The sequence below is a fragment of the Polistes fuscatus genome, unplaced genomic scaffold (genome assembly GCF_010416935.1).
Source record: "Polistes fuscatus isolate 324 unplaced genomic scaffold, CU_Pfus_HIC Scaffold7, whole genome shotgun sequence".
Classification (NCBI taxonomy): domain Eukaryota; kingdom Metazoa; phylum Arthropoda; class Insecta; order Hymenoptera; family Vespidae; genus Polistes; species Polistes fuscatus.
The window spans coordinates 9,790,856-9,816,408 of NW_025113151.1; the positions used below are offsets into that span (position 1 = coordinate 9,790,856).

General features: G+C 29.0%; 4 protein-coding genes across 9 annotated transcripts; 2 read left to right on the plus strand and 2 right to left on the minus strand.

Annotated features, from left to right (window-relative positions):
* Window positions 1-63: 63 nt before the first annotated feature.
* Window positions 64-8,442, plus strand: LOC122523907 (serine/threonine-protein kinase PRP4 homolog). Of its 5 annotated transcripts, XR_006305405.1 has the most exons (16): window positions 64-190; window positions 685-852; window positions 1,162-1,420; window positions 1,495-2,039; window positions 2,161-2,857; window positions 2,943-3,293; window positions 3,368-3,453; window positions 3,627-3,773; window positions 3,856-4,009; window positions 4,100-4,352; window positions 4,920-5,158; window positions 5,404-5,604; window positions 5,782-5,843; window positions 6,284-6,357; window positions 7,335-7,409; window positions 7,845-8,442. XR_006305405.1 is itself a non-coding variant. In XM_043645874.1 (13 exons), exons 1-12 carry the CDS (start codon window positions 186-188, stop codon window positions 5,602-5,604), a joined length of 3,105 nt encoding a protein of 1,034 aa, XP_043501809.1. In that variant the 5' UTR covers window positions 64-185; the 3' UTR covers window positions 5,782-5,850. The 5 variants fall into 5 exon arrangements, 2 of the variants coding, with proteins under 2 accessions (XP_043501809.1, XP_043501810.1); XR_006305406.1 differs by having other exon boundaries at window positions 672-852; window positions 5,404-5,843; XR_006305404.1 differs by lacking the exons at window positions 5,782-5,843; window positions 6,284-6,357.
* A 122-nt stretch (window positions 8,443-8,564) lies between these two features.
* Window positions 8,565-11,142, minus strand: LOC122524136 (inositol monophosphatase 1-like). The gene is made up of 6 exons (XM_043646233.1): window positions 10,866-11,142; window positions 10,302-10,435; window positions 9,439-9,698; window positions 9,155-9,260; window positions 8,929-9,080; window positions 8,565-8,844 (listed from the first exon to the last, which is right to left on the minus strand). The coding sequence occupies exons 1-6, from the start codon at window positions 10,923-10,925 to the stop codon at window positions 8,738-8,740; spliced, it is 819 nt and encodes a 272-aa protein (XP_043502168.1). The 5' UTR covers window positions 10,926-11,142; the 3' UTR covers window positions 8,565-8,737.
* A 2,495-nt stretch (window positions 11,143-13,637) lies between these two features.
* LOC122524148 (acetyl-coenzyme A synthetase) lies at window positions 13,638-22,872 on the minus strand. 2 transcript variants are annotated; one of them, XM_043646243.1, is made up of 12 exons: window positions 22,781-22,872; window positions 22,215-22,391; window positions 21,021-21,236; window positions 18,727-18,922; window positions 18,333-18,567; window positions 18,025-18,142; window positions 17,753-17,945; window positions 17,517-17,672; window positions 16,930-17,097; window positions 16,637-16,826; window positions 14,137-14,382; window positions 13,638-13,974 (listed from the first exon to the last, which is right to left on the minus strand). In XM_043646243.1, exons 2-12 carry the CDS (start codon window positions 22,301-22,303, stop codon window positions 13,778-13,780), a joined length of 2,004 nt encoding a protein of 667 aa, XP_043502178.1. In that variant the 5' UTR covers window positions 22,304-22,391; window positions 22,781-22,872; the 3' UTR covers window positions 13,638-13,777. The 2 variants fall into 2 exon arrangements, with proteins under 2 accessions (XP_043502178.1, XP_043502177.1); XM_043646242.1 differs by having other exon boundaries at window positions 22,215-22,851.
* LOC122524149 (enolase-like) lies at window positions 14,883-16,726 on the plus strand. The gene is made up of 3 exons (XM_043646244.1): window positions 14,883-15,407; window positions 15,594-15,964; window positions 16,056-16,726. The coding sequence occupies exons 1-3, from the start codon at window positions 15,013-15,015 to the stop codon at window positions 16,598-16,600; spliced, it is 1,311 nt and encodes a 436-aa protein (XP_043502179.1). The 5' UTR covers window positions 14,883-15,012; the 3' UTR covers window positions 16,601-16,726.
* Window positions 22,873-25,553: the final 2,681 nt, after the last annotated feature.

A 25,553-nucleotide genomic window follows, 5' to 3' on the forward strand; every position in this document is an offset into this window, starting at 1 on the left:
AATTGTATGAATTAATCGCAATAATCGATATTAAGTTATATCGATATTCGATGTCCCATTCGAGATGAAGCAACAGAAGAATCGATAATACAAAATGGCTTCTTGTTAAAGAATGAACGTATGCGTATTATCAAGTGAAGTGATTCCATAATATTTTCATTATTTATAATTTATATAACATCAACATGGGGTGAGTAGGCTTTTTTACGTTATATAGAATTTATACAGATTTTTTGAACAATTGATTCGTTCAGTATAGAATGATATGCATCTGGCATTCTGTTTACATCATATTTGTGGGAGAACTGTTTGTTTTTAGATTTTTGCGAAATAAACATCGTTAAAAATTGTATACGTTTATAATTATATCGATTCAATAATACTTAGATTTTATAAAAAAATAATTTTTACAAATTTTTTTCCAAATATTTATTCAATAATAACCTAAAATTCATTGTTTGTAACCTTCACATCTTTCACTTGACTGCTCAAAACGGAAAACGGTCAATTCGTTTATTAATATTTTAAATCTTAATTCAATATCTGATGTATTTCAACGTTTACTACTTTTTATTGATAATAAAACTAAGAATAATAATAATCATCATCATAATAATAATAATAATAATAATATTTGAAATTCATCTTATATCAATTTTATAATATGTAAGCAATATATTTTAGCTCATCCGATGTAGATTTAGATTCCAAAAGAGAAATTACTGGTATAGACTCTGAATCAGATATGCTCGGAGATCAAAGGAAAAAGAAAAAAAGAAAACATAAACACCACAAACATAAAAAAGATAGAGTGATAGAGAAAGAAGATGGAAGAATAGATAGACAAGAAAGGTATTTAAAGTATATTAATATTATGAACATCTCTTAACACTAAACGTACTGATGCTTTATGTATACTATTTTTATCATAGCGGATCAAATAACCCATCTTTAAAAAGTCATATATTTTCCAATGTATGTATAGCAAAAAATATACCATTTATGCAATAAGAATTTTTGACTCATCAAGTAGCACTGTAACTTATAAGAATTGCTACAAAAAGTTTTTCAATTGATTATTTGAATAGTCATGGTACATTTAGTGTTAAATTTGTTTTAATAAATATAAAAGATAAAATATTTCATTTAATGAATTTATAGAAAAAAACACAAGAAACATAAAAGACCACATAAAGAAAAAGGAATAGCAAATGGTGGGTTGTCAGAGGAAACATTACAACGTATTAATCAGAAACGTATAAGTCGTATTGGCATGAATGGCAAAGTTAAAAATTCATTGTTGGAAATAGTTTCTACAGAAGAAAGTGAAGATGAAAAACTTGTGGATCTTGATTCGGATGAAGTCGATTGTACTATTATTGAAGATGATATTGATTTGGAGGAATTAATGAAACAAAAGGTATGCGTGTAATAATTAAAAATATTTGTAATAATTGTTTAAGTACGTTTTTAAGTATTATCATTTATTTATAGGAACGATTACAAGCGTGTTTAGTTCAATACTTGTCAGATGAATCTGAAAAGGAAGATAAGGAACTCGAAGAGGAAGAAGAGGAGGAAGAGGAAGAAGAAGAAGGAGAAGAGGAAGAAGATGAAGGAGAGGAGGATGAAGAAATAAAAGCGGAAACACCAGATGTAATAGTCGTAGAAGATGATAGCGAAGATGACAATATACTCCACAAAAAACGACCTAGAAGTAAGTCAGGAAGTAGGGAACGTAAAAAAATATCAAAGCCTGAAAGGCGAGTTATAGTAGATATGAGTAGAGATCGAAGAAGCAGAGAAGACCACAAAGATAAGAGAAGGGATTCTGACAGAAGAAGAGAGGATAAGACTCGGCCAAGAGAAGAAATAAAAAGAGATGATGTGAGAAGAGATGAGAAACGAAAAACTAACGAGAGGCATAAGGATGATTCTAGGAAAGAAGATTCTAGGAAAAGGATAGAAGAAGATAGACGTAAAGAAACTAGTAGTAGTAGTAGAAGGGATGAACCACGTAAAAGAGAGTACGATAGAAGGTGAGTTGCATTTATTTTAATGCAAGATATGAAACATTTTTATATTATGTTAAATTTAATAAACGTATTAGTGTTATTTATTAATGTAATTGTTATTATTATTATTATTATTTTGTTCCAGGGAGGAAGAACGAGGAGACAGAAAGCGAGACTTGGGTCGACATTTATCTAGATCTCATAATGATTCAAAAAGTCAAGATACTAAAGTTGATATAAAGCATATTTCATCGAGACGCGATAGTCGTGATAGAGGAGACAATCGGGATCGTCAAAGCAGTCGAGATCGGCAATCAAGTCGAGATCGGCATAATAGTCGCGATCGTTATAATCGAGACAGACCACTAAGTAAAGATCGTCATTCCAGTCGTGATAAAAGAGACAGTAGAGAACGACATGCTAGTCGAGATCGTCATGCAAATAGAGATAGACAAGCCAGTCGTGATACGGATGCACGAGATCGACGTGATAGTCGGAATCATGAGAAAATTAGAGAACGATCTAGAAGTATAAGAAGATCTCGTAGTCCCCTTAGAAATAGAATGGATAGAGATCGCAATGATCGTTATAAAAGATCGCGTTCTTTGTCTCGAAGTCGTAGGGATAGGGAAAAACACATTCGAGATCATGACAGGGATAGAGAAAAGAATGGTAAAAAAGAAAGAAGTGATAAGTACAAAGATTCTTTATCGGAAGGCCTAAAAGTAGAACGTTCTGACAGTTCTAGCGAAGACGATATGAAGGATATCGACATTGAAGAAGAGGAGGATGAGGAAGCTATTATTGAACGTAGAAGGAAACAAAGAGAAGAGTTACTCAAGGTATTTGATTATATAAATTTAAGAGTCTTATTAGATATTGTTTCATTTATTTTATGTAATATCTTATATGTTTTTTTCTATTTAGCGATTAAATGGACCAAATGAGGATTCAAATATGTCTGCCGATGTAACAGCTGTCACTGGAACTCCTCCGTCAGAAAGTCATTCAAATACATCTCAAAAATCACCAGAGATGCCTTCAAATAATAATGAATCTACTTCGGAGAGTCATACTCCACCACTGCCTGAAAAACCAAAATCACCACAGCCAGTTAAAAAAAGAAAGTCTAGATTTGAGGATGCATTACCAGAAGAATCTGAAAAGATTGAAAACATAAAAATTACAGAGAAAGTTAAACAAGATGAAAAACAAAGTACAAAAAAAACAAATGAATGGGATATGTTTGCTGAAGCTGATAATATTGGTGATTTTAATGTATGTATGTTTTGCGGAAATATTCTATTTATTATATTATCATAATCGTAATTTTTATTATTGCACTTTTCTAGAGTCCTACCGTTGAAGGTAAACGTTTAGGTGGTCCAGACAATCCTAGTTTAACAGATAATTGGGATGATGCGGAAGGATATTATCGGTAAGATATATACTATTTTATTTTTAACTTTTTATATAATGTCTTGAAAATCATAATAAATAAATATTTTTTAATAATTTATTTTAGAACCTATAGAAGTGTTTTTACAATTTTGATGTATATATGGAATTTTCTTAAATAAGTTTAATCGAATAATGTAATATCAATTTTAGTGTTCGAGTTGGCGAGACACTGGATTCTCGATATGTTGTTTATGGTTACACGGGACAAGGAGTTTTTAGCAATGTCGTAAGGGCTAGAGACAGTGCACGAGGCAATTTAGATGTTGCTGTAAAAATTATTCGGAATAATGAAATTATGTAAGAAATTTATTTACATAATATTCATAAATCTTATACAAGTACGGGCAATTTTATTATATTATTTTTACATCTTTTACAGGCATCGTACTGGTCTTAAGGAATTAGAAATCCTTCGGAAGCTCAACGATGCAGATCCAGAAGATCGATTTCATTGTTTGAGACTATTTAGGCATTTCTTTCATAAAAATCATTTATGTATGGTTTTCGAACCATTAGCCATGAATTTAAGAGAGGTTTGTATATAAAAATATATATATATATGAGCATAGATATTATTACATGTAGATAATTTATAAATATATTTTTTTCCTTTTATTATATAGGTATTAAAAAAATATGGCAAGGATGTTGGCTTGCATGTTAAAGCTGTAAGATCGTACACGCAGCAACTTTTCCTTGCATTAAAATTATTAAAACGAGCGAATATTTTACACGCTGACATTAAACCAGACAATATTCTAGTCAGTGAAAGTAAACTGGTATTAAAACTTTGTGACTTTGGTTCTGCATCTCATGCTCATGAAAATGAGATAACACCATATCTTGTATCAAGATTTTATCGTGCTCCAGAAATTAGTAAGTATATTAATTAATTATTACATATATTTTTATGTAAATGAAAATAAATTATAACAGTCAGTGTACGAATAAAATTATCTGGATAGACAGGATAGACAACCTTATAATGCGTGATCATCTTAAGACAGAGTGACAATGAAGAAAATATTATTATAATTTGTGAGAGAAGGTAGATTATTAGTCTCATATAGCTATTTTACTTTTATTTTCAATTTCTAACTTTCCAAATGATCAAATAAGAATGAAACTTTGGTACACTAATATTATAAAAAATTTCAAATTTATTATTTACCCAAAAAGTCGAGTCAGTAGAAATAAACAAAAGCACATAATTGAAACAGTAGCGCATATACAATCTTCAAATACTGTAGTAGTAGAAGTAGAAGTAAATCTCAACAGTTCATTCATGAAACATCAAATTTACTACCTTTTGTAGGGGCCATTTAAAATTTCAATTTCTAGTGGCTCAACTTGTTGGACGGACTTATAGATCTTTATATAGGAAACATGTTTCCTGCTATAGAATTTTTGTTATGTATCAGAGATAATATTTCCTTTTTTTAGTTCTTGGTATACCCTATGATTTTGGCATTGACATGTGGTCTGTTGGATGCACAATATATGAACTATACACTGGAAAAATAATGTTTTCTGGCAAAACGAACAATCAGATGTTGAAATTCTTCATGGATCTAAAGGGCAAAATGCCTAATAAACTAATAAGGAAAGGAACCTTCAAGGATCAACACTTTGACTCTAACTGCAATTTTCTTTATCATGAAGTTGATAAAGTTACTGAGCGGGTAAGTCTCTCTACAATTTTTCTCTATGATTACGTTTTCTCGTGTGGTAAGCTGTATTTTATATTTGTTAAACAATATTTTATCATTGGACATACAAATTTCTCTCGTATTTATATACAATTTTTACATTTACAATTTATTTTATTTTTATAATAATCAATTTCTATAATAAAATCGGCTCTCTTCCGTTGCGTTTTGCTATAATTTTATAAATAGATGAGGTTTTTCAACGTGTTTATTTTTAGGAAAAAGTCGTCGTAATGTCCACCCTCCCAGCAACTCGTGACCTTAATGCTGAACTTGGTGGGAATTCATTACCACCCGAACAAAGTCGGAAAGTTGGTCAGCTTAAAGATTTATTAGAACGCACGTTGATGTTGGATGCAGGGAAAAGAATCACTGTGAACCATGCTCTGGCACACCCTTTTATACAAGAAAAAATTTAGGTAACCCTGCCTAGGGTCCTTCTACAACAGAAAAATAATTGACATAATTTTGTGAATTTGAAATGAGACACCGCTAACGATAATCCAAAAACAAATCGGATATTATCAAATATCAAATACGGATATTGGTAGCGTAAATGGTGTCTGTCTTACATGAACTGTCTGTATTGGTTTTAGCAGAAAGAGGCGGCGCAAAGTTTCAAGTGTAACTCAATCAAGACAACGAAGAGCATAAAGCAGTAAATATTTATAATGCATATATCATCATATTGCAACAACCTTGTACTCTATCAATCTGAAATAATGTATTTAATTGATTGTTAAGTACTAATACAGGTCAATAGAGTGCAATATTTTTTATAAGACATAATCAATTTTCGTAATGAAGTAAATTCTTAGCTACTATCTGCTGTATAAACAATTATACCGGGAACGTAGTATTTCATTATTTAAAAAACATTCACAGAATTTATAACATATTACGTAATTGCATTATTTGCATTTTTTATTTTAATCTTCGAATAATAATCATTATTACAAATTAAAAGGTAACGAGCTCATGTTGACAAAAAGAAAAGAAAAAAGACAAAAAAATAGAAAAAAGAAAAGAGAGAAAAAAAAAGATATATTCTTACCAATCTTATAAATATTTGTTACCTAAAAGTAACGTTGTTCTTAGGTGAATGAGTCAGACTGGAAAAAGTGACCGCCTCTTTCAGCATGAACTGGCCATCGATACTTAGCATTATGGTGGTATGTGGTAATTTTCTTTTTTCACTTTTTCGATTTAAAGCGCGACTTCCTTACGGATAGTATCTCTTATAAATTATTATACGATACATTAATATTAAATATTTGTTATGAAAGAAAAAAACCAAGAGATTGTAAGACTCACAAAATTTCATTACCCAGTTCAGGAACGGTATTTTTTTCTTGTTCTCTTACGTCAGCGATTCATAAAAATGACATTCGCAAATAGAAACTTGGTGTATAATCTGAAGAAGAAAAAAAATTGTATAATAAGTAGATCAACTATTGAAATAAAAATACAAATGCTTAACAGAAAGTGGAGAGAGCCCTGCATTTTATATTTTCAGTCACTATATCACTTACGAGTTTATTGCGTTTTAAGTGTTAGCTACAAAAGTGATCTACGTGTGTCTTCTTGTTGTATTAACAAACTTAAGCATACAGTTATATTTTAATGGAACGACATAATAGATTTATCGTATTGTTAATCGATCTTCAATAACTTAAACAAAATTAATATAAATTAATATATAATATAATTATATACATATATATATATATATATACATATAAACATAAACGTGAATCGAAAATATTTTTTATTCGAAGTTCAGTAAACAGTTTCAAAAGTTAATCAAACATATATACATAGATATATTTATTATATATATATATATATATATCTTATTATATGATATATTATGACTATATTATTATATGAGATATATATATAATATATATTATTTCATATTATAGGATATTTTAGAAACGTACAACAATTATATTACAGGATATACACATTTCTGTAATACATAACATATATATTATAGTTTTAAGAATTAAAATTCTTTAACTGATATTTTATTTAAACTATTCAGTTATTATTTAATATACAATAGAGCAGACTTTCAGTGCTGTTTAAATGGTTCATGGAATAATTTTTAATAAGGGAAAACTGTACGAGGCTGCTTATGTTTCAGATGAATCATCAATTCGAATCATCTTTATGTGCAAGCGGACCTTTCAAGGGCCTTTAGCGCTGATCCCGTTGCAAGGTATTCATAGGGGGCTGCCTTATGGGATATTTAATATATCCGATTCTTGTAACATATCGTACATAGTTTATTGACAGTCATAAACAATGTTGTGTGTAATCTAGACAAAGAATTTATACTTCATAATTTTTCTAACGACAACAAACAATATCGTAATAATAATATTAAAAATAATATTAATATTAATAATAGTAATAATTAATAATAACAATAATAATACGATATAATAATAATTATAATAATAATAATGAAAAAGCCCTCGCGTATATTAAATGTAATCAAAAATATAAGATTTGTGTATGAGGAGGACAAGTAGAAATTTTAAGCACATTTCAATATATACGTATATATTTATACAGAAATAAAAGAATATATCCAATAACAACTTTAACATATGCTTTTCTAATTGACAATTTGGTAATGTTTCACTTATAGCCCTCCCTGTGAGGAGGGGAGGCAACGGAAGAGATCAGATGCTGAGAAGGAATAATGAAAGGTGTCCCAAAGGAATGGTAAAAACTACACCGTGTCGTCATACCTGCTTAAACAAGATATCATCATCGAGTCATCCAAAAAATTGGATCATCAAAGATCGAACTAATTTGAGCCGGTACAAGGTTTGTCTTAAAGATTCATTAAGGAAAGCAAAACTGTAAGTACGTATGCAGGTAAAGTATATATCGTGAAAATAATTAAAATATTGCGATTTTACAATCCATTATTTATAAGACGACAAACAATGATTAAGATCTTAATAAATATTCTAATCACTATGGCTTTGAGTTTTCAGATAATTAATTAAGAGTAATAAAAGGATATTACACATGTATAATACTGAAGGAACATACAATGAAAAAGTACAATGTATTAATATTTATATATATGCACACGCATTTTTAATATATTATACAATAAATATAGTAATATAATACAATCACACCTAGATATGGAAACTTTGGATTAATGAAATACTATCTATTAATTTTCTGTACAAAATGTAATTATGAAAAAATATATTTTATATATTATACGATTTTATAAATTTGTTCTTTTATTATTATAATATTGTAGTATAGATAAATAATCACAAATAATCAACCGATAATATAACGTTAAAGGAAACAAACAAAGTATGGTTTAAGATTCAAAATATTCTCTTTATTTTTCATTTCTATAAGTGTCATTATAAAACATAATTTGTCAAAGATATCATGTATAATATATATATATACACAATTGGAATCTTTGGTATAAGTACTTACAACCAAAAAAGTAAATACTATATGAGGAAAATAACAAGAATGATCATTTAGTAATCATTTGTATCTTCAATCTCGTTCTGGGTAATACTGTATAAGTTGTTTACTTAATTCTTGAGCTAATTCCATAGAAGATGCACATAATACTCTTCTGCTCATAACATCAAATGGTCCTCCTAATGGGAACACATTTTATATTGAAAATTTTCATAAAAATGCCAGTTAAAGAAAAAGGAAAAAGTAATTAAATTATCGTAAACCTGCTGGATCTATACAAACGCCTCCTGCTTCTCTGACGATAAGATCACCAGCCGCAATGTCCCAAGCATGAATTCCAAATTCGAAACAAATATCAGCACCACCAAGTGCCACCATACATATATTCAAAGCACACGATCCTAATGTTCTCAACCTAAAGAAGAAACTCATTAATTAATTGTTTAAATACACTTATACACTATTACAAATGTTTCATCTTTATTTTACCCATGGATCTGTGGTGTCAAAATATTAACATTTTGAAAGACAATTTTCATTTTCTCGGGATCTCTACTTGTACCCATCTCCGTCATGATTAAGGATTTACTTAACTCTGAAAAATTATTAGATCTATTTTTACGAAGTTGAATAAAATAAAGGTATGTGATCATAAAAGAAAATCATACAAAAATTATAAAGATAATTATATATATATATATATATATATAAGTTATGTACTTTATGAAAGTTTTCTTAATAACATTTTTTAGATCCACTTAAAAATAAATCACCTTTCTGACCAGAAACTCGTATCGGAGCACCGTTTAAAAAAGCACCCTTGCCTCTGCGAGCTGTAAATAGCTGTTCTAAAATAGGATTATAAACAACACCGATTTCCGCAACTTTTCCTATATGCAAACAAACTGATATGCATGTATGTGGCAAACCATGAACAAAATTCATAGTTCCATCGATAGGATCTATGATCCATGTTGGTGCATCAGTTAATTCTGCTTTTTTACCAGTTGATGTGGTCTCCTCGCCAATGAATCTGAAAACAATTATATATATATATTCAAGTTAATTATCAAGGTATTCAAGTTTTATTGATTAATCATATATAATCATTTCATATCGTCTATCTTCAGTCAAAAGTCACTAACATTCTTTTTCTTTTTTTTATTAAAGCAAACAAATAGGGCATAGCAAAAATGTTCGAGAAAAATCATCGTACAAGTTGGAACGGAAATTTCATCAACTATTACTAGCGTGAACATTTTGATTGAAATTATTATGGGTTCCCCTTTGATTAAATTGATCAAATCTATTAATCGTTTTATAGAGGAGAAATGAGTGTCAATGGGTATTAATTAGAAAAGGGTCAATTGAATCAATAAACTTGCTATAAGGGATCATTGAACGAAGACAAATTTTAATTTCATATTAAAGAATTTTTATTTCCTTATTTGCAATCGGTCATTTGATTTTTTTTTTTTATTTCCAATTTACAATCGTTCATTTGACCAATTGTGCGTTACGTTACGTGTTAATTCAAAATTAAAAACCGATCGTTTGAATTTGTTAACGATAACGCATTACGTTTATTGTTAATATATATTGTTAATAATAATATTATTAAGTATATCTTACATACTTGTGATCTGGAAATCTTGAAGAAATGCCATCCATGATAAGTTTTTCAACTTTTTGATCCCATTCCGTAACGAGATCCACATCGCAGGATTTTGTCATAGCATCTTTACGTTGATATATCTTTTCTCTTACGATCTACGGAATATGATATCAGTTAAGTAATTAAAAGTAAACTTTCTTTTTTACTACGATTTCTTAACGATTTGCTTATCTATCAAATGTCATTATAATTTAATAATAATATTTCAAAAATGTTTCAGAATAATTTTCTCCATTACTTGTGCATACACGTGAAGATGTATGACGTAATAATGTGAAAAAGATAAAATAGGATAGAAAACTGAATTCTTTACTATGAAAGAATCTCTTTCATGAAGCTAAACAAGTGTTAGATATACATAGCTAAGTTACTAAAATTAAATTGAAGGCTGTGTCCCAATCGATTGGATATTGATACACAGGATGATCATTATTTTGATATTTCATTGATGAAATTCTTGAGAAAATAATCAAATGAAGATCAATGTATATAGACACATAAGATTCTGAGAAACTTATTGCTTACCGAGCCAGCTTCTTTGACCAGTCTAAGAATTTCCAAGTAATATTCGTCTATGTTGGACATTTTAACGATTAGAAATATGAAAATATCGTGATAAAATTGTTGTAATAATTTTCTCGTTTTGTTATATCAAGAGAGCACCAAAGAAAATAATAAGAAAGAAAATTGAACGTAGATCCTGTTACGAATGCCGACAACTAACTAACTACATTTTCGTCAGCTGCTGCTGTCAAAGAATGATCGTCATTGTTCCTTCACCCACTCCAAAACTGCATCTATAGCGATTGTGGCGCCATTGATATTTGATTAATGCACTTGCGCTGTTTGTATGCACTTACAATTAAATCTGTTGACACTGGGTTTACACAAAAGTAAACAATAATTATTCATGTTTTATAAAGTATGAAACAGAAATCAAATATACAACCAGTTCAGGGATTAATTTTATGTGAAAACATAAGATAAAAATGTCATATAATATTTTTTGATTTTTCATTTTTATTTTTTTATCAGATTTGTTTAGTAAACAATGATCACCGTACTTGTACTGCATTATTATTTTTCTCATACTTGGAATCAAATTTCAAATTAAAATTTCACATATTTTAACACACTGTTCAGTTTAATTATTCTATAAATTAATAAATTTAATCTATTAACTGTAACATATATACAAAATGAGACACCTTATTTGATCACGTCGTATAACTATTAAATAAATTAAACAATGTACAAAAAAATATAACATTAGAGGGGGAATTGTATAAAAAAACACGCCGATTGTTTAACAGAACAATATTAATTGTCACTTTTAACGCATATACATATACATAGCTTTGCAATTTTTAATATAATGTATATATATTTGTCTTTTTGTTTGTTTGTTTCATTTTTCATGTATATATATGCTCATATACGTGTATGTATCGTTATGGTCGAAGTGCAATGTGTTAAATTTCTAATTAAATTAATTATTTTAAATCAATTGAATGAACATTTGGAATTTTTTAAGTATACTCATTTCCTTCAAAAACAAATTAATATTCGTGTATAATGTTATTTCTTCGATCGTTACGATATGTACATTCATATATACTATATATATATATTTTAATTATCACACCTAAAGTTAATTTTGTTCCACAAGGAATGATATGTATCGTACATACCTCGAAGGAGCACGAGGTATTATTTTCTTGGCTTTCACTTAATTTTCTAATGTGAATACATAAAATACAGACATCACGTATCATGGACGCTTGTTATTGCGATTAACAATTTTCGTTTACTTTCTTATTCGTGCGTTAGCATTTGGTGTGCATATATTCGTATATATGTCTCTCTATGTATATTTATATATTATACAGGGTGTTCCAGTACAATATTTTACCAGAATGCATTATAATTAAAAAATAAGAAAACGAATTTAATATGTACACGGGTTTTTCTTAAACGTTTAATTAAAAATATACAACAAAAATGATAATGGACTGGTATTTTACCGAGACAGCAGCATTTAAACGCATTGCCGATATTTATTTGATTATACAACAATTATTTAAATAGTATTTACTACAATTAAAATAAATGAACAAGATATTGATAATACAATAAATTATTTTCTCTTCGTAAACGCTATATATATATATTTTATTTCATAACAACGGACATTATTTTTAAAATGGAACGATTGAAATTTGAATCGACAATTTATTCCTATTTAATATAATATTCGACAAGAAAGCAGTCCATTGTCGTTTCGTGTTTTAATTATAACTTTATAATAAAGCCCATGTTTATAAAACATTTTTTTCTTTTTTCTTATTGAATACGCTGGTAAAATTTTGCGGAAACAAATTGGGACACCTTATATATATATATATATAATTTCTTCTTTTCTATTTGCATTCTTTTTAAAGATAATAAGCGTCGAATGAATAATTGATCGAATACTAAATCCCGTCGTTGTATATTTCTGTTATTTCAATCAAGTAACACACAGGCATTATTTCGATTCGATATAATCGATTTAATTAATGCCTCAAAATTTTAATTTGTTGTTTTATATTTATTCTCTCTTTCTTTCTTTCTTTCTTTCTTTCTCTTTTACAAGGCCAACACTCAAAAGGGAAGATTTGTTATATTACTTCGATAAATTCGATCATAGCGACGATTAAATACTTTCTTAGACTTTTATATACGTTACTGGCGGATTTGTTTTATTTTTTCTTTTTTTTTATTTTTCTTTCAATATAATTTATATATATATATATATTTTTTTTTCTTTTTATTGCTAGAAAATTGATCGTATCTATAATGATCCTATTTATTCTCAATACAAAATAAATTGGTTTAACAATAAATAAGAAATTAAAAAAAAAAATATACAAAAAAAAAGAAGAAGAAGAAGAAGACTTTTTATTTCTGTTAAAGAGCGTAACATTTTAATAAGACACGTTATTAATACGACGAAAAGAGATTCTCTTAATTGGAATATTATTTAATGAAAATTAAATATTAATAGTGATGACGACGATAATAATAATAATGATGATGATTATTAAATTATTCTTCAAAAGTAACAAACTCCGATCGTCAAGATAGTCCATATACATTGAAAGCCCGCATTAGATAAAAAAATAATAATAATAATAATTAATAAACATAAATATACGATATAATAATATTAATAATAATAATAATTATTATTATTATTTTTCAACTACCGACAACAAACAAAAAAGTATAATAGAAAAATCATTAATTTATTTTGTATAATTTCCAAAGTATTTTTTATAAATATTTTTAACAAGCTTTTTTGTTTGTTCGTTCGTTTGCTAATTTTCAATCGTGGTAACGAAGACAATATCTATAATATATATATATTTATATATATTATAGAATTTTTGGTTCATTTAAGCTTGTGGCCTTAGTTGGAAAAGAAGATCAATGATGGCCTCATCAACTAAAGTTGAAACGTCACCGACATTTCTGTCACCAGCCGCGATCTTCCTCAATATACGCCTCATAATTTTACCTGATCTTGTTTTTGGTAAACCAGGTGCATGCTGAATGACGTCTGGTTGAGCGAATGGTCCAATCTTTTCTCTCACTGTTAAAATAACATTACAAATGACAACACAAGTCTACCATGATTTAATATTGATAATAATTTTTCTCTAATATAAATAACGAGAATGTGTAAAAGAAAAAACGAACAAAAAGATATATAAGAATATAATAATAAAAAAGAAAAAAAAAAGGACACATTTACCTCTTTGTTTGAGTTCGTCCTGCAATTTCTTTTCAAATTTGACGCCATCATTGGGTGTAATAAAACAATAAAGACATTGTCCTTTAACAGGATGAGATTTGCTAACCACAGCTGCTTCAGAAACCGAAGAATGACCAGCCAAAACGCTTTCTACTTCTGCCGTAGACATCAAATGTCCAGAAACGTTCAACATATCATCAATACGACCAGTTATCCATAAATAACCGTCTGCGTCTCGTCTGGCGCCTATATATATAAAAATAAAATAAAATAAATCACAAAATGTTCACACACAGTAGCATTCGATTTAAGATTTCTTTAGATCAGCGTTTCTCAACCTGGTTTGCTGTACAGTTTAATGTATTTTTAGGGGAATCGAGATTGAAATTATTTTATATATTATCTTAAGGATTCAATCTGTTACTGTTCGTTATCCTCGTGAACCCCCTAAAATATTCTATGAACACTTTCTAAATATTTTTAACTAATTAATTACTTTCCTGACTTTGGCAACAACTATCATTTACAATTAAGTGATATATTAAAAATTTATCGCGAGCTTTGAGTCGAGTGATGCTGTTTTAAATAACAAAAGTGAACACGTGTTTCGACAGTCAATTGTTAAACGGATCTATCAGGAATAAAAACATGTCTATTTTTCATTGACAATAATAATAATAATAATAATAATAATAATAAAAGAAAAAACAAATTATATTTTTAATCAATAACATGTGAGACAGTACGAAAAATTTCAATTTCATTTCGAGTATATTAATCCAAATTTTCTAATATTTGTACTGGTAGTATAGCAATCAATAAGTTTTCTTAAAAACACCTAAAAGTTCGAAGGTTAGTTAAGGATAAAAATCAAAGATGCCGATACAGAAGGTGAAAGCTCGGCAAATATTTGATTCAAGAGGAGATCCTACTTTGGAGGTTGATCTTATTACAGATGTTGGTCTGTTCAGATCGTCAGTTTCTAGTACATTGGTATCAAATCCTAATCAAGCACAGGAAATCAGAGATGGAAATGAGGGTGCTTATCAGGGTCGATCGGTTTTTAAAGCCGTTGATATAGTCAACAACGTGATAGCACCTCAATTATTGAAATCAAAATTAGAAGTTTGCCAACAAATGGAAATTGATAGTCTGTTGAACAGATTAGACGGTACTGAGAATAAATCAAAGTTAGGTGCTAATTCGATATTAGGGGTTTCTTTGGCATGTTGCAAGGCTGGTGCAGCAAAGAAAGGTCTTCCGATTTATAGGTTAGAATTATTATTATTATTAGCTTACAATTAGCCAATAAGTTTGCTAGATTTTGTTTCTAATGAGGGAAACGTCAGATTGTGGTAGTTTAGGATCGCGATAAGATTTTATGCGTTTGTTAGTAACTTTGAAAATGTTTTTGGTCTAATAGTATCAGTTCTTATATAATCAAGACGATATTGTAGGTATATCGCTGAATTAGCAGAAAATGGTGACCTGTATTTGCCAGTACCCTGTTTCAACATGATCAGCGGTGGTAGACTCGCTGGTAACAGTATACCTTGCGAAAAATTTATGATTCTACCTATAGGAGCTGAGAGTTTTGTCGACGCTATGAAAATGGGTAACGAGGTTTATCGGGTTTTGGAGAGAAAAATAGCGGAAGCTCAAGAAATTCAATTACCACTTCCCGTCAGCGATGATGGTGCTTTCGTACCACTTTTAGAAGACGACAAGGATGCTCTTACTCTCATAGACGAATCGATAAAGGATGCTGGATACGAAGGAAAGATCAAAATCGCTTTAGATATGGCAGCTAGTGCTTTTTATAAAGAAGGTTCATTATGATTAATATGTTAAATGCTATCAAATTGTTTATATACTTTCTCCTTCATTTCCTTCGTTACATTTTTTTTTGTTTGAATTAGGAGGCTACGATTTAGCTTTCAAAACCGAAGAATCTGATCCCGACGATTACATGGAAGCCGAAGCACTGAAAGAACAATATATAGATTATCTAACCGAGTTTCCATCGATTGTCTCGATCGAAGATCCTTTCGACCAGGAAGATTGGGACGGTTGGTTGACTTTGGCCGATCAAGAAATTCAAATTGTCTCGGACGATTTAACAGCCATGAACATAGAGAGAATCGAGGAAGCGATAGAACGACAAATGGCTAACTGTCTCGTTCTGAGAATGTCACAAATCGGTACGATTACCGAGACCATTAATTGTGCAAGAATGGCTAGGATCAACAATTGGGGATACGTTGTAACAGCTGGACAATGCGAGACAGAAGACAATTTCGTAGCTGATCTTGCCGTGGGTTTGTCAGCGGGTCAATTTAAATCAGGAGCACCGTGTAGAAGCGAAAGAACGGCCAAATACAATCAAATCATTAGGATCGAGGAAGAACTTGGGAAAGATGCCAAATACGCTGGACTAAATTACAGAAGTCCTCTTGCTAAATGATCGATTAATGTGTTTCCTATAAGTCCTTGTACTTACCGTCACCCGTGCAATAATATCCGTTAAATCTGCCAAAGTAGGTATTTTGAAAACGTTGGTGATTTCCAAATAAAGATCTCATCATTCCTGGCCAGGGTTGTCGAAATACGAGATATCCTTCACCTTCACCTTCAATCACATGACCATCCTCATCCAATAGTTCTGGTAACACTCCGAAGAAGGGAAAGGCCTATCGAACGATCGTGCAATTTTAAAGATTATCCCTCTCCTTCTCTCTCTCTCTTTGTCTACTTTTCAATGCTAATTAAATGAATGAAAATTCTTAAGCGTACCGCTGATCCTGGTTTCATTGGGGTCGCACCTGGTAGCGGCGTGACAACGTGACCGCCAGTTTCCGTTTGCCAGAATGTATCGACGATACTGCACTTTCCATGACCGACCAAGTTGTACAACCATAACCACGCTTCTGAATTTATCGGCTCGCCGACGGAACCGAGAACCTGTACACGACACTTTTAATTCTTATCTTTTTCTTTCGCAATTATTATAGATAAATACTAATAATAATATCGAAAGATTTCTTTTTTTAAACGTTATCGTTGTTACGTAATACGTCATGATAAAAAAAAAAACATAATATTTATTTTAAATGGAACCAAATGATTTTAAATATCAATGGGGGATTCACGCAATTTAATCATATACTTTTTTTATCTTTTTTTTTTTAAATTTAAAACATTAAAAAGGAAAACTATCGAAGACCAATTGAATAATCAATTTTTGGAATTATATTTACAATTGCGTAATCTCGTATGCGCGATTGCAAATAAAAAAACAAAACAAAAATTCTTTTTCATACATTTATTCGCACGCGTTACGGTTAAAAGAAACAAGTGTTAAAAATTGTTAATTGCTTTACCTTTAAAGTAGATAGATTATGTTTCTTGACATAATCGTCACCAAACTTTATGAGCGATCTGATAGCGGTTGGAGATGTATAAAATTGAGTGACCTTGTACTTGTCTACGATAGCCCAATATCGATCATTTTCCGGATAGAATGGTGTACCTTCGAACTGTTCGTTAAAACATACCACGTATTAATAAGATTTCTAGCAAGCGATTTGAACTATTGAGAAAACAATGATAAACTCACCAGAACTGAGGTTGCACCATTAGCCAATGGACCATAAACGACATAAGTGTGACCAGTGATCCAACCGATATCTGCGGTACACCAATAAATATCACCAGGATGATAATCGAAAACGTATTTGAACGTTGTTGCTGCATAAATCAAATAACCAGCAATAGTATGAAGAACACCTTTCGGTTTTCCAGTAGAACCGCTATAATTCATTATAAATGTCAAATAATTAATAAAGATTATTCAAACGTGATAATTCAAATAAATTTAACAATAAATACCTAGTATATAGAATGAAAAGTGGATCTTCAGCGTCCATCCACACTGGTTCACATTTACTTTCAACTTTCTCCATTTCTACGTGCCAGCAACAGTCGCGTTCGGAATTCCAGGATCCAGCTTTCAATTAATCGAAAAATTAATCTTTTCTTCTTTGTAATATTTATTTATTTATTTGTTTTTTTTCTCTATATTGTGAGTAATTAATTATATTTATATATATAAATAAATTATATATAAATATATACTTATATATATGTAGAATAAATGTAAAAATCGAAAGGGAAAAGAAAACAATTGAAATGCTTACCGCAGCCATTTTCATCGGAGCCAGCACGTTTATTGTTCATTCTCATCGAATGCGAAACGACGATGCACGTGTCGACATTGTGATCGTGTGCAGCTACTTTTTCAATAGCACTGTCGCAAATATATTTAGGATACAATACTTTTTCACCCCTTTTCGCTAAATTAGCTGTTATTAATATTTTTGCTTTGGCATCCAATATACGTTCCGCCAACGCGTCGGACGAGTATCCTGCGAACTGATCATTAAAAAAATGAGCTGGTTGAAACAAATGATGATATATATTTCTGTGTGTGTGTGTGTGTGTGTTAACGAGTTCGTTTGAATTAATTTATTATTATAATTGTTTAAAAAAAAAATACACAAAATGGTTGGATTATTAGTTATTATTACTCACGACTACACAATGAACCGCCCCTATTCTCGTGCATGCCAACATGGCAATAGGAAGCTCGGGAATCATTGGCATATAAATGACAACCCTGTCACCCTTTGACACTCCCTTAGATCTCAAAACATTAGCGAATTTACATACTTTTGTTAATAACTTACTGTAAGTTATTTTTGACGAATCATTTGGATCGTTACCTTCCCTGCAATAATATATATTGCATAATAATAATAATAATAATAATAATAATAATAATAATAATAATAAATATAACAAGTATAAGCATATCCGAAAGCAAAACAAATTAAATGATTTAATTGTAAATTTTAATTTATTATTAATTTAATCATTTATTCCCCCTTTATTCATTTTCGATAGAATAATTTGCTTTAAATCAATTTCTTCGTTCCCCCGTACCCCTCCCCCACCCCCTTCCTCGATTGATATTGACGTAATAAAGTTAAAAATCTTATTGTTTTTTTTTTGCTTTTATTATTAAAATATGCCTCATTAATGTTATGCCAGTGAACTTTATTTCTTTTTATACGAAATATCATTCATTTTACGTCATTTCCTTCGTTTTTGCTTATAAATTCTTGCAAGTATTGTTTTGGTTGCCTTATTATAGATATTACCGTAAATCATCCAAATAAGAGATACGATTATATATAATTTAAAATTGATATAAGTAACTAACAATGTGAAAACGTTAACGTTGGTCATCAAAGATAACAGAGAAAATCAGAAAAATGATCCAACGATTATTCGAATCACATATAAAATTATTATATATTATTAGAAATGTTAAATTATAATATCAATGTTACTTGTTAATTCGATCAAATTCTAATAATAATAATAATAATAATAATAATTCTCTCTCTACGAATATTTTGTTAAAATTCGATAGAAAATTTGCATAAAAACAATGCTGAAAAAAGTGCGTAAAAGTTGAAAAAACAACATTTTTATCAGACTTTTATAAACTTTTGTATCGTATTTTTAAATAACGGATTTGCGCTTATCACGATTCGTTGATTATGTATGTATTATATATTACATTGCAACACTATCGTCATACGATTATAAAATAGATTTAACTCGTGCATAATATATAAAGATAATAATAATAATATTATAAACTATAATATATATTTTTTTTGTTCATTTTTACCGACGAGATTATTTATAGTAATCTGTATCTCACATCAGTCTCGGAATTAATATAAAAATGATAGAATGATCTCATTATCGTAAAGATTAAATATCGTTTTATCATATAAAGAAATAAAATAGGTCATCCATTGGATAAATAAGTCACGAGAATCACTATGATCATTTTCCTTAGGTAATCTTAACCTTAACCTAAGAAACGAGAATCAGGATACCAGACTTCAAAGAAATTTAAGAGTCGTACGATGCGTTACATAATCGTACCATAGTTTTAGAACCAATAGGATTTTCCTGAAATATTTTTTTTTATGTTTTCTTTGATACTCTCGAAGAATACTGATGTCTAATTTTTCTATCGAAGAAAATTTCTACACTTTTCTTTTTTTGTTTCTTACGCTTTACGAACACAGGTGAATGGAATGTTATAATTTTATATATTTTTTTATTCTTTTTTTTTCTTTTTAAAATTGACGATACCAACTTTATCTTGAAATTTTCGTTCAACTAGCTAACAGAAATGAAAAACAAAAGGGAAGAAATAAATTTTCCTTCATCGTAAAACATTAGAATGACTTGCGTCTATTAACGATTAACATATACTTAATATTACGATGAAATTTTTATACGTAGTTACGAAAAAGGATTCTCAAATTTGACAACGTTATTAACGTATCAATAAGATACACTTATCATAAGTGTTATTTCCTGTTTTATAAATAAATAATTAGGAACCATCGTTCTTAATAAAGTTAGTTTTAAATCACGTGTGATATAATAGTAGGTGTAACCCATAAGGAAATCGTTCAAAACAAACTCGTCTTATCATTTCGGTTTAAATTTTATTTATTTATCCCGTTTTATTATATTTAAAATTGTTCATTTTATTTGGTAATTCGTTAAAACAAACTCGCTTTATTATTTCGGTTTAAAAATTCTATTTCTTTTTCCTATTTTATTATATTTAAAATTGTTCATTTTATTTTTTAATTCTTTATATAGTAAGTAAGTAAATAAGTAAGTAAGAAATTAATCGCAAAAATCCTAATTTTTTTTATTTCTTCTATTATTATTAGAAACAAAAGAAAAAAACCTTGAATCGGAGTAAGATAAATGAATCATCGTCTTACCAATAAAATGCTATCTCGTTGCCCTTTCCATTGTTAACGTTTCTGTCGAGTAGATTAAAACTGATATTAGTTTTAGCCCCTTCCATCCACTTAATAAATATTTCGCCCTTGGACAGGTCGAAATTGTAAGAAAAAAATTTCTCATCTCTCGCAGGTGTTTCCCAATAAAATTTGTTAGCAATCTCGCTCCAGAATTTGACGGGATTCTTTAAAGAGCTAAAAGATAAAATTTGTTCAATATAAATCTATATTATTTATTCACATTATATAAATATATATTATATAGATATTTTTTTTATTTATGAAAGAAAATTAATTTCATTGATAAATTGTTTGAATCAATAATATGTGACCATGAATTTTTTAGTATAAAACATATTTATAACAATCGTATAAATATTCTATTATTTAGATCGATATTAGATTTCTATTTCTATATATATATTTTATTTTTATGACAGATAAAACGATAATAATATATATTTAAAATAATAATACAATTATTTTATATTATTACACATATAATTACATGCAAATTGTAATGACAAGATAATATTTTTTATTATACTTTCTTTATACTCGAATTTCTACATTAAAATACACCAAACGAATAATCCAATCACCCTCGCCCGATATAAAATGAAAATATTTTATTACAATCATACAATAATGACATATTATTTTTTCAAACAATCTTATATTCTTTTTGATAATAAACAAAAAATATTAACGATATTAAAATGATAAGTTATATATAAATATATAAAATTAGAAAATCAAATGAAACATTATTGGACTCATAATAATTTTATATTATTACGACTTTTGTTCATTTTATTTATAAATAAAAAATTCAATAAATCCGTATAAATATATTGTGGATTGAAATTAATTAATTAATTAAAAAATCGAAAAAGGACAAGAAAAAAAGTAATAATAATTCGTAAAATGAAATGTAAAGAGAGAAGAAGAAACGTGTGGCCTACAATCGAACGGCGCATGCGCTATTAAAATCCATAAGAGCCATCGAGTTCGATCGTTTCCTTGGCATCCCTTCTTTTCTACTACCATCTTTTAAAAAACAATCCTCGACAACTCTTCCCATCATTTGCCAGAAAACTTTACGTTATTCTAATAAGATCTCATGAAAAGAATAAATTCCCCTTCTCTCTTTATCTCTCTCTTTTCACTCACTCGTAATGCATTTGCTTGTATTCTGCCATACTCGAACAATAAGCATTTTGCGCCAATTCTCTACTCGGATGGTATATCCTGTCCGCCATTTTCTTTTTATTTTTTTTATTTCTTTCCTTTTCCTTTTTCTTTCAAATATTCCTCCCCTTCCAACTTATTATATCGATAAGTTATTCTCTATTTGAATATTTGAATTTATTAATTGTAATTATAATTTTAATTTTAATTTTAATTTTGTTCTTTTTCTTTCTTATGTCACAATATTTTCAATGAATAAAATACGATTCGAACCAAAAGTATGGCTTTTGTTTGGACTTCTTTCGAATTTGCCGGACTCGGATTAAATTAAGAAAGGATGACGGGGGAGAACGGGAGGGGCTGTGGGGGTTGCCCAGGGACGATCGATATTATCGAGGAAAAAAAAGATGATTTTGACAAAATATATGTCGAATTAAAAAATAGATAATAAGAATTTTATATTATAAGGACGGATATTAGAATTGTTAAAATATAAGAAAGAAGTGGATAACAGAGAATGCGAAGCACGGCTTCTTATTTTCCACCACCTGTACTTCTTCGTTCTCTCAGTTAACACTTTACCGGCTTGGCTGATAAACCGCGACTGATTCCTACGTTTAACAGGAGAGAGGTTCTCTGCTCGTGGTTCTCTTCCTCCTCCACCACCTCCTCCACCACCTCCTCCTCCTCTTTGCCGTCGTCATAGTCGTCGTTGAAGGCCGCATTGTGAAATATGGTGGTGGGGAAGTTAGAGGAAGGGATCAGCAAATATGTCAGGAACGTCATCAATTCATACACATTGACGAAATATTCGGCTCTCTCATCTTCCCCACCCACTCCACCACACTTTACCCCACATCACACCACCTCGACATTTTTCCAGTCCTTTCATTTCATTCTTATTTTTTGTCTTTTCGTTATTCGTCTATTTTTAATTGTATTTTAATCATTATTATTATTATTATTTTCTTTATGTTAATTGTTCTTGCACGTTCGTGCTAATAAAATTCTTTCGAAATAAATATTTATCAATTTATTTATACGGTCTGGTTATTTCTTCTATTTTTTTTTTTATCTTTTTTTTCTTTTTCTTTCCTCAATTGTATTTTCCATCGTCATCGTTGATACTCATTCACATATTACCCTCGTCCATTCAAATTGTTCTCATACACATCACACACACACACACACACACCTACACGTAACACGCGCACCTGATTATATTCCAATGCGTATTTTTTTCTTGTTATTGTTGTTCTTCTTCTATATAACCAAAGAATAAATTCATTTGAAATTTCGATTCTTTTTCTTTTTCTTTTTCTTTTTCTTTTTCTTTTTTTTTTTTTTTTTTCCTAACTATTAACTAGTTTACATATATTCCGATGTTACAAAATTTATTTATACATGTAGAAAATGTATTTGAACTTTTGTTTACAATTTCCATGCGAACAAAGGATATGAATATATATATATATATATATTTGCAAAACGAGAGAGAATGTGTAAACGGCATTGCAAGTGTCATTTTTAAAAACTACCTTTTTTCTATTTCGCAACAAGATAGATAAAGCTATTGTGATAACTTGTTCAGATTATTATACAGGTTACACACTCAAGAAATATTTTCTCAGGTACAACAAAAAATATATATATATTATTTTCATTCTATCTAATTCTACACGTAATAAAAAATAATATTAATAAAAAAATAGAACATTTTAAAATAAAGATAATTAAGATAAGAAAAATAAGAAAGAAAAATTATAATTCTGATTATAATTTATAAGAAAATTATAATTCTGGATTGTGACGAGGAAGAAATATAAATGATTGAAATTTAGCGAATCACAATAAATATACCCGTGGCACCTTTGTTTTGTCATGCACCCTTGAACATCAGAAAGATCGATAAAAATTTATACTCTAACATTCCTATTTTTAATATTCTTTTTCTTAATTTTCTTATCTATCTATTCCTTTTTTTTATTTAGCTATTCATTTATGTCATAAACGCGTCGTAGTACTTTACTATTAAAGTTATTGTTAATAAATATAAATTTTATCTTCTTATGTGCAAATTGAATGTTACATTTTATTGTTATTTTTTTTTTTATTCATTTCTTAAGACATTGTTCACTGATTTATGTTAAACTTCCGGTATATTATTTAGCTGAAATAGTGGACGATTATAATAATATAAATATTTAATATGAGAAAAATCACATTTTTTTAAATTTAAATTAAGTCTCGTAATATTAATTTCATCATTTATTACTGTGATATTTCATTTAATATTAATTGAATAGAAATGGTCTAAAGGAAATATCTCGATATTCATGCAGTTGTGCAAATAAGAAAGCAAAGTGCACGTTTTTATTTTCATATTGCGTCAGTAATATATTGTTTCTCATATGTTAAATACATCAACAATATTATTAGAAAATTCTGTGAGTCGTCTTTTTAATTATATTTAAGAAGTAAAAATGATTGATTTTTCTACTATTCCTGTAATATTTATGAATTTATTTTTTCATACAAAATATTATTACTTGATGCAATTTAAATGTTGTGTAGTAATAGTTAAAGCATAAAAAAGTTAGCATAAAATCGCAATAGTAGAAAAAAATGAATAAATGCTCTTAATTGCTCACTAATTGCTCAATCAAAATCTATAATTTCTCACTTTATTAATTAATTATTTAATTTGTTATTAATAATTGAAAGAAGTTACAAGAATAAGCAATTTTAAAATTTATTGAAATTCTAGTAACACTGCTAAGCACCATGTCGGTAATAGTAGATTTCTAATTATATTTTACTCTACGTCGGTAATACTTTGTATTAACGTTACCGACGGTCAATATTATTAAAGAAGAAACTGCAATTACCGACGGTAGATAAGAAAAGGTAGAGCACTACTATTACCGATATGGTCCTTAGCCGGCCTGCCACTATAGTGGCTTTTGCGAATATTTTTTCCAGGTCGATGGGCCACTATAGTGGCTCACTCGAGTAGCTTACTTACTCACTGTTTGAATTAAATAATCGTCTTTGCAGTCATTAATATTTAAGTGAAATGTGAAAGTATAAGTACGTGAAATATATTTTTAAGAAAAATTATAATTTAATCATTAAGGAATCTTAATGTAAAACATACGAACTAAAAAACCCGACCGACTACTTATAAAACCTATTTCTGATGTATCATGTATTATAAGTAATCGTGCTTCAGGGGCACTCGATACGAAATATATTTTTCAAAAAAACTTAGAATATATTTTTTATGTTTTATCTTATTTTATCTTACACGTATACACGTAT

Bases quoted from the DNA above. Each gene is read 5' to 3' on its own strand.
- LOC122523907 (XM_043645874.1), top strand. The intron at 1,421-1,494 runs GTATGCGTGTAA...ATTTATTTATAG, and splicing joins AGGAATTAATGAAACAAAAG to GAACGATTACAAGCGTGTTT. The intron at 2,858-2,942 runs GTATTTGATTAT...TTTTCTATTTAG, and splicing joins AAAGAGAAGAGTTACTCAAG to CGATTAAATGGACCAAATGA.
- LOC122524148 (XM_043646243.1), bottom strand. From the start codon at position 22,303: ATGGCGGACAGGATATACCATCCGAGTAGAGAATTGGCGCAAAATGCT. The intron at 17,098-17,516 runs GTAAAGCAATTA...TGTCGTGTACAG, and splicing joins ATAATCTATCTACTTTAAAG to GTTCTCGGTTCCGTCGGCGA. The intron at 13,975-14,136 runs GTAAATGTGTCC...TTATTTTAACAG, and splicing joins GGACGAACTCAAACAAAGAG to TGAGAGAAAAGATTGGACCA.
- LOC122524136 (XM_043646233.1), bottom strand. From the start codon at position 10,925: ATGTCCAACATAGACGAATATTACTTGGAAATTCTTAGACTGGTCAAA. The intron at 9,081-9,154 runs GTAAAATAAAGA...TTTCTTCTTTAG, and splicing joins TTGACACCACAGATCCATGG to GTTGAGAACATTAGGATCGT. The intron at 8,845-8,928 runs GTTTACGATAAT...TGTTCCCATTAG, and splicing joins CGTTTGTATAGATCCAGCAG to GAGGACCATTTGATGTTATG.
- LOC122524149 (XM_043646244.1), top strand. From the start codon at position 15,013: ATGCCGATACAGAAGGTGAAAGCTCGGCAAATATTTGATTCAAGAGGA. The intron at 15,408-15,593 runs GTTAGAATTATT...ACGATATTGTAG, and splicing joins AAAGGTCTTCCGATTTATAG to GTATATCGCTGAATTAGCAG. The intron at 15,965-16,055 runs GTTCATTATGAT...TGTTTGAATTAG, and splicing joins TAGTGCTTTTTATAAAGAAG to GAGGCTACGATTTAGCTTTC.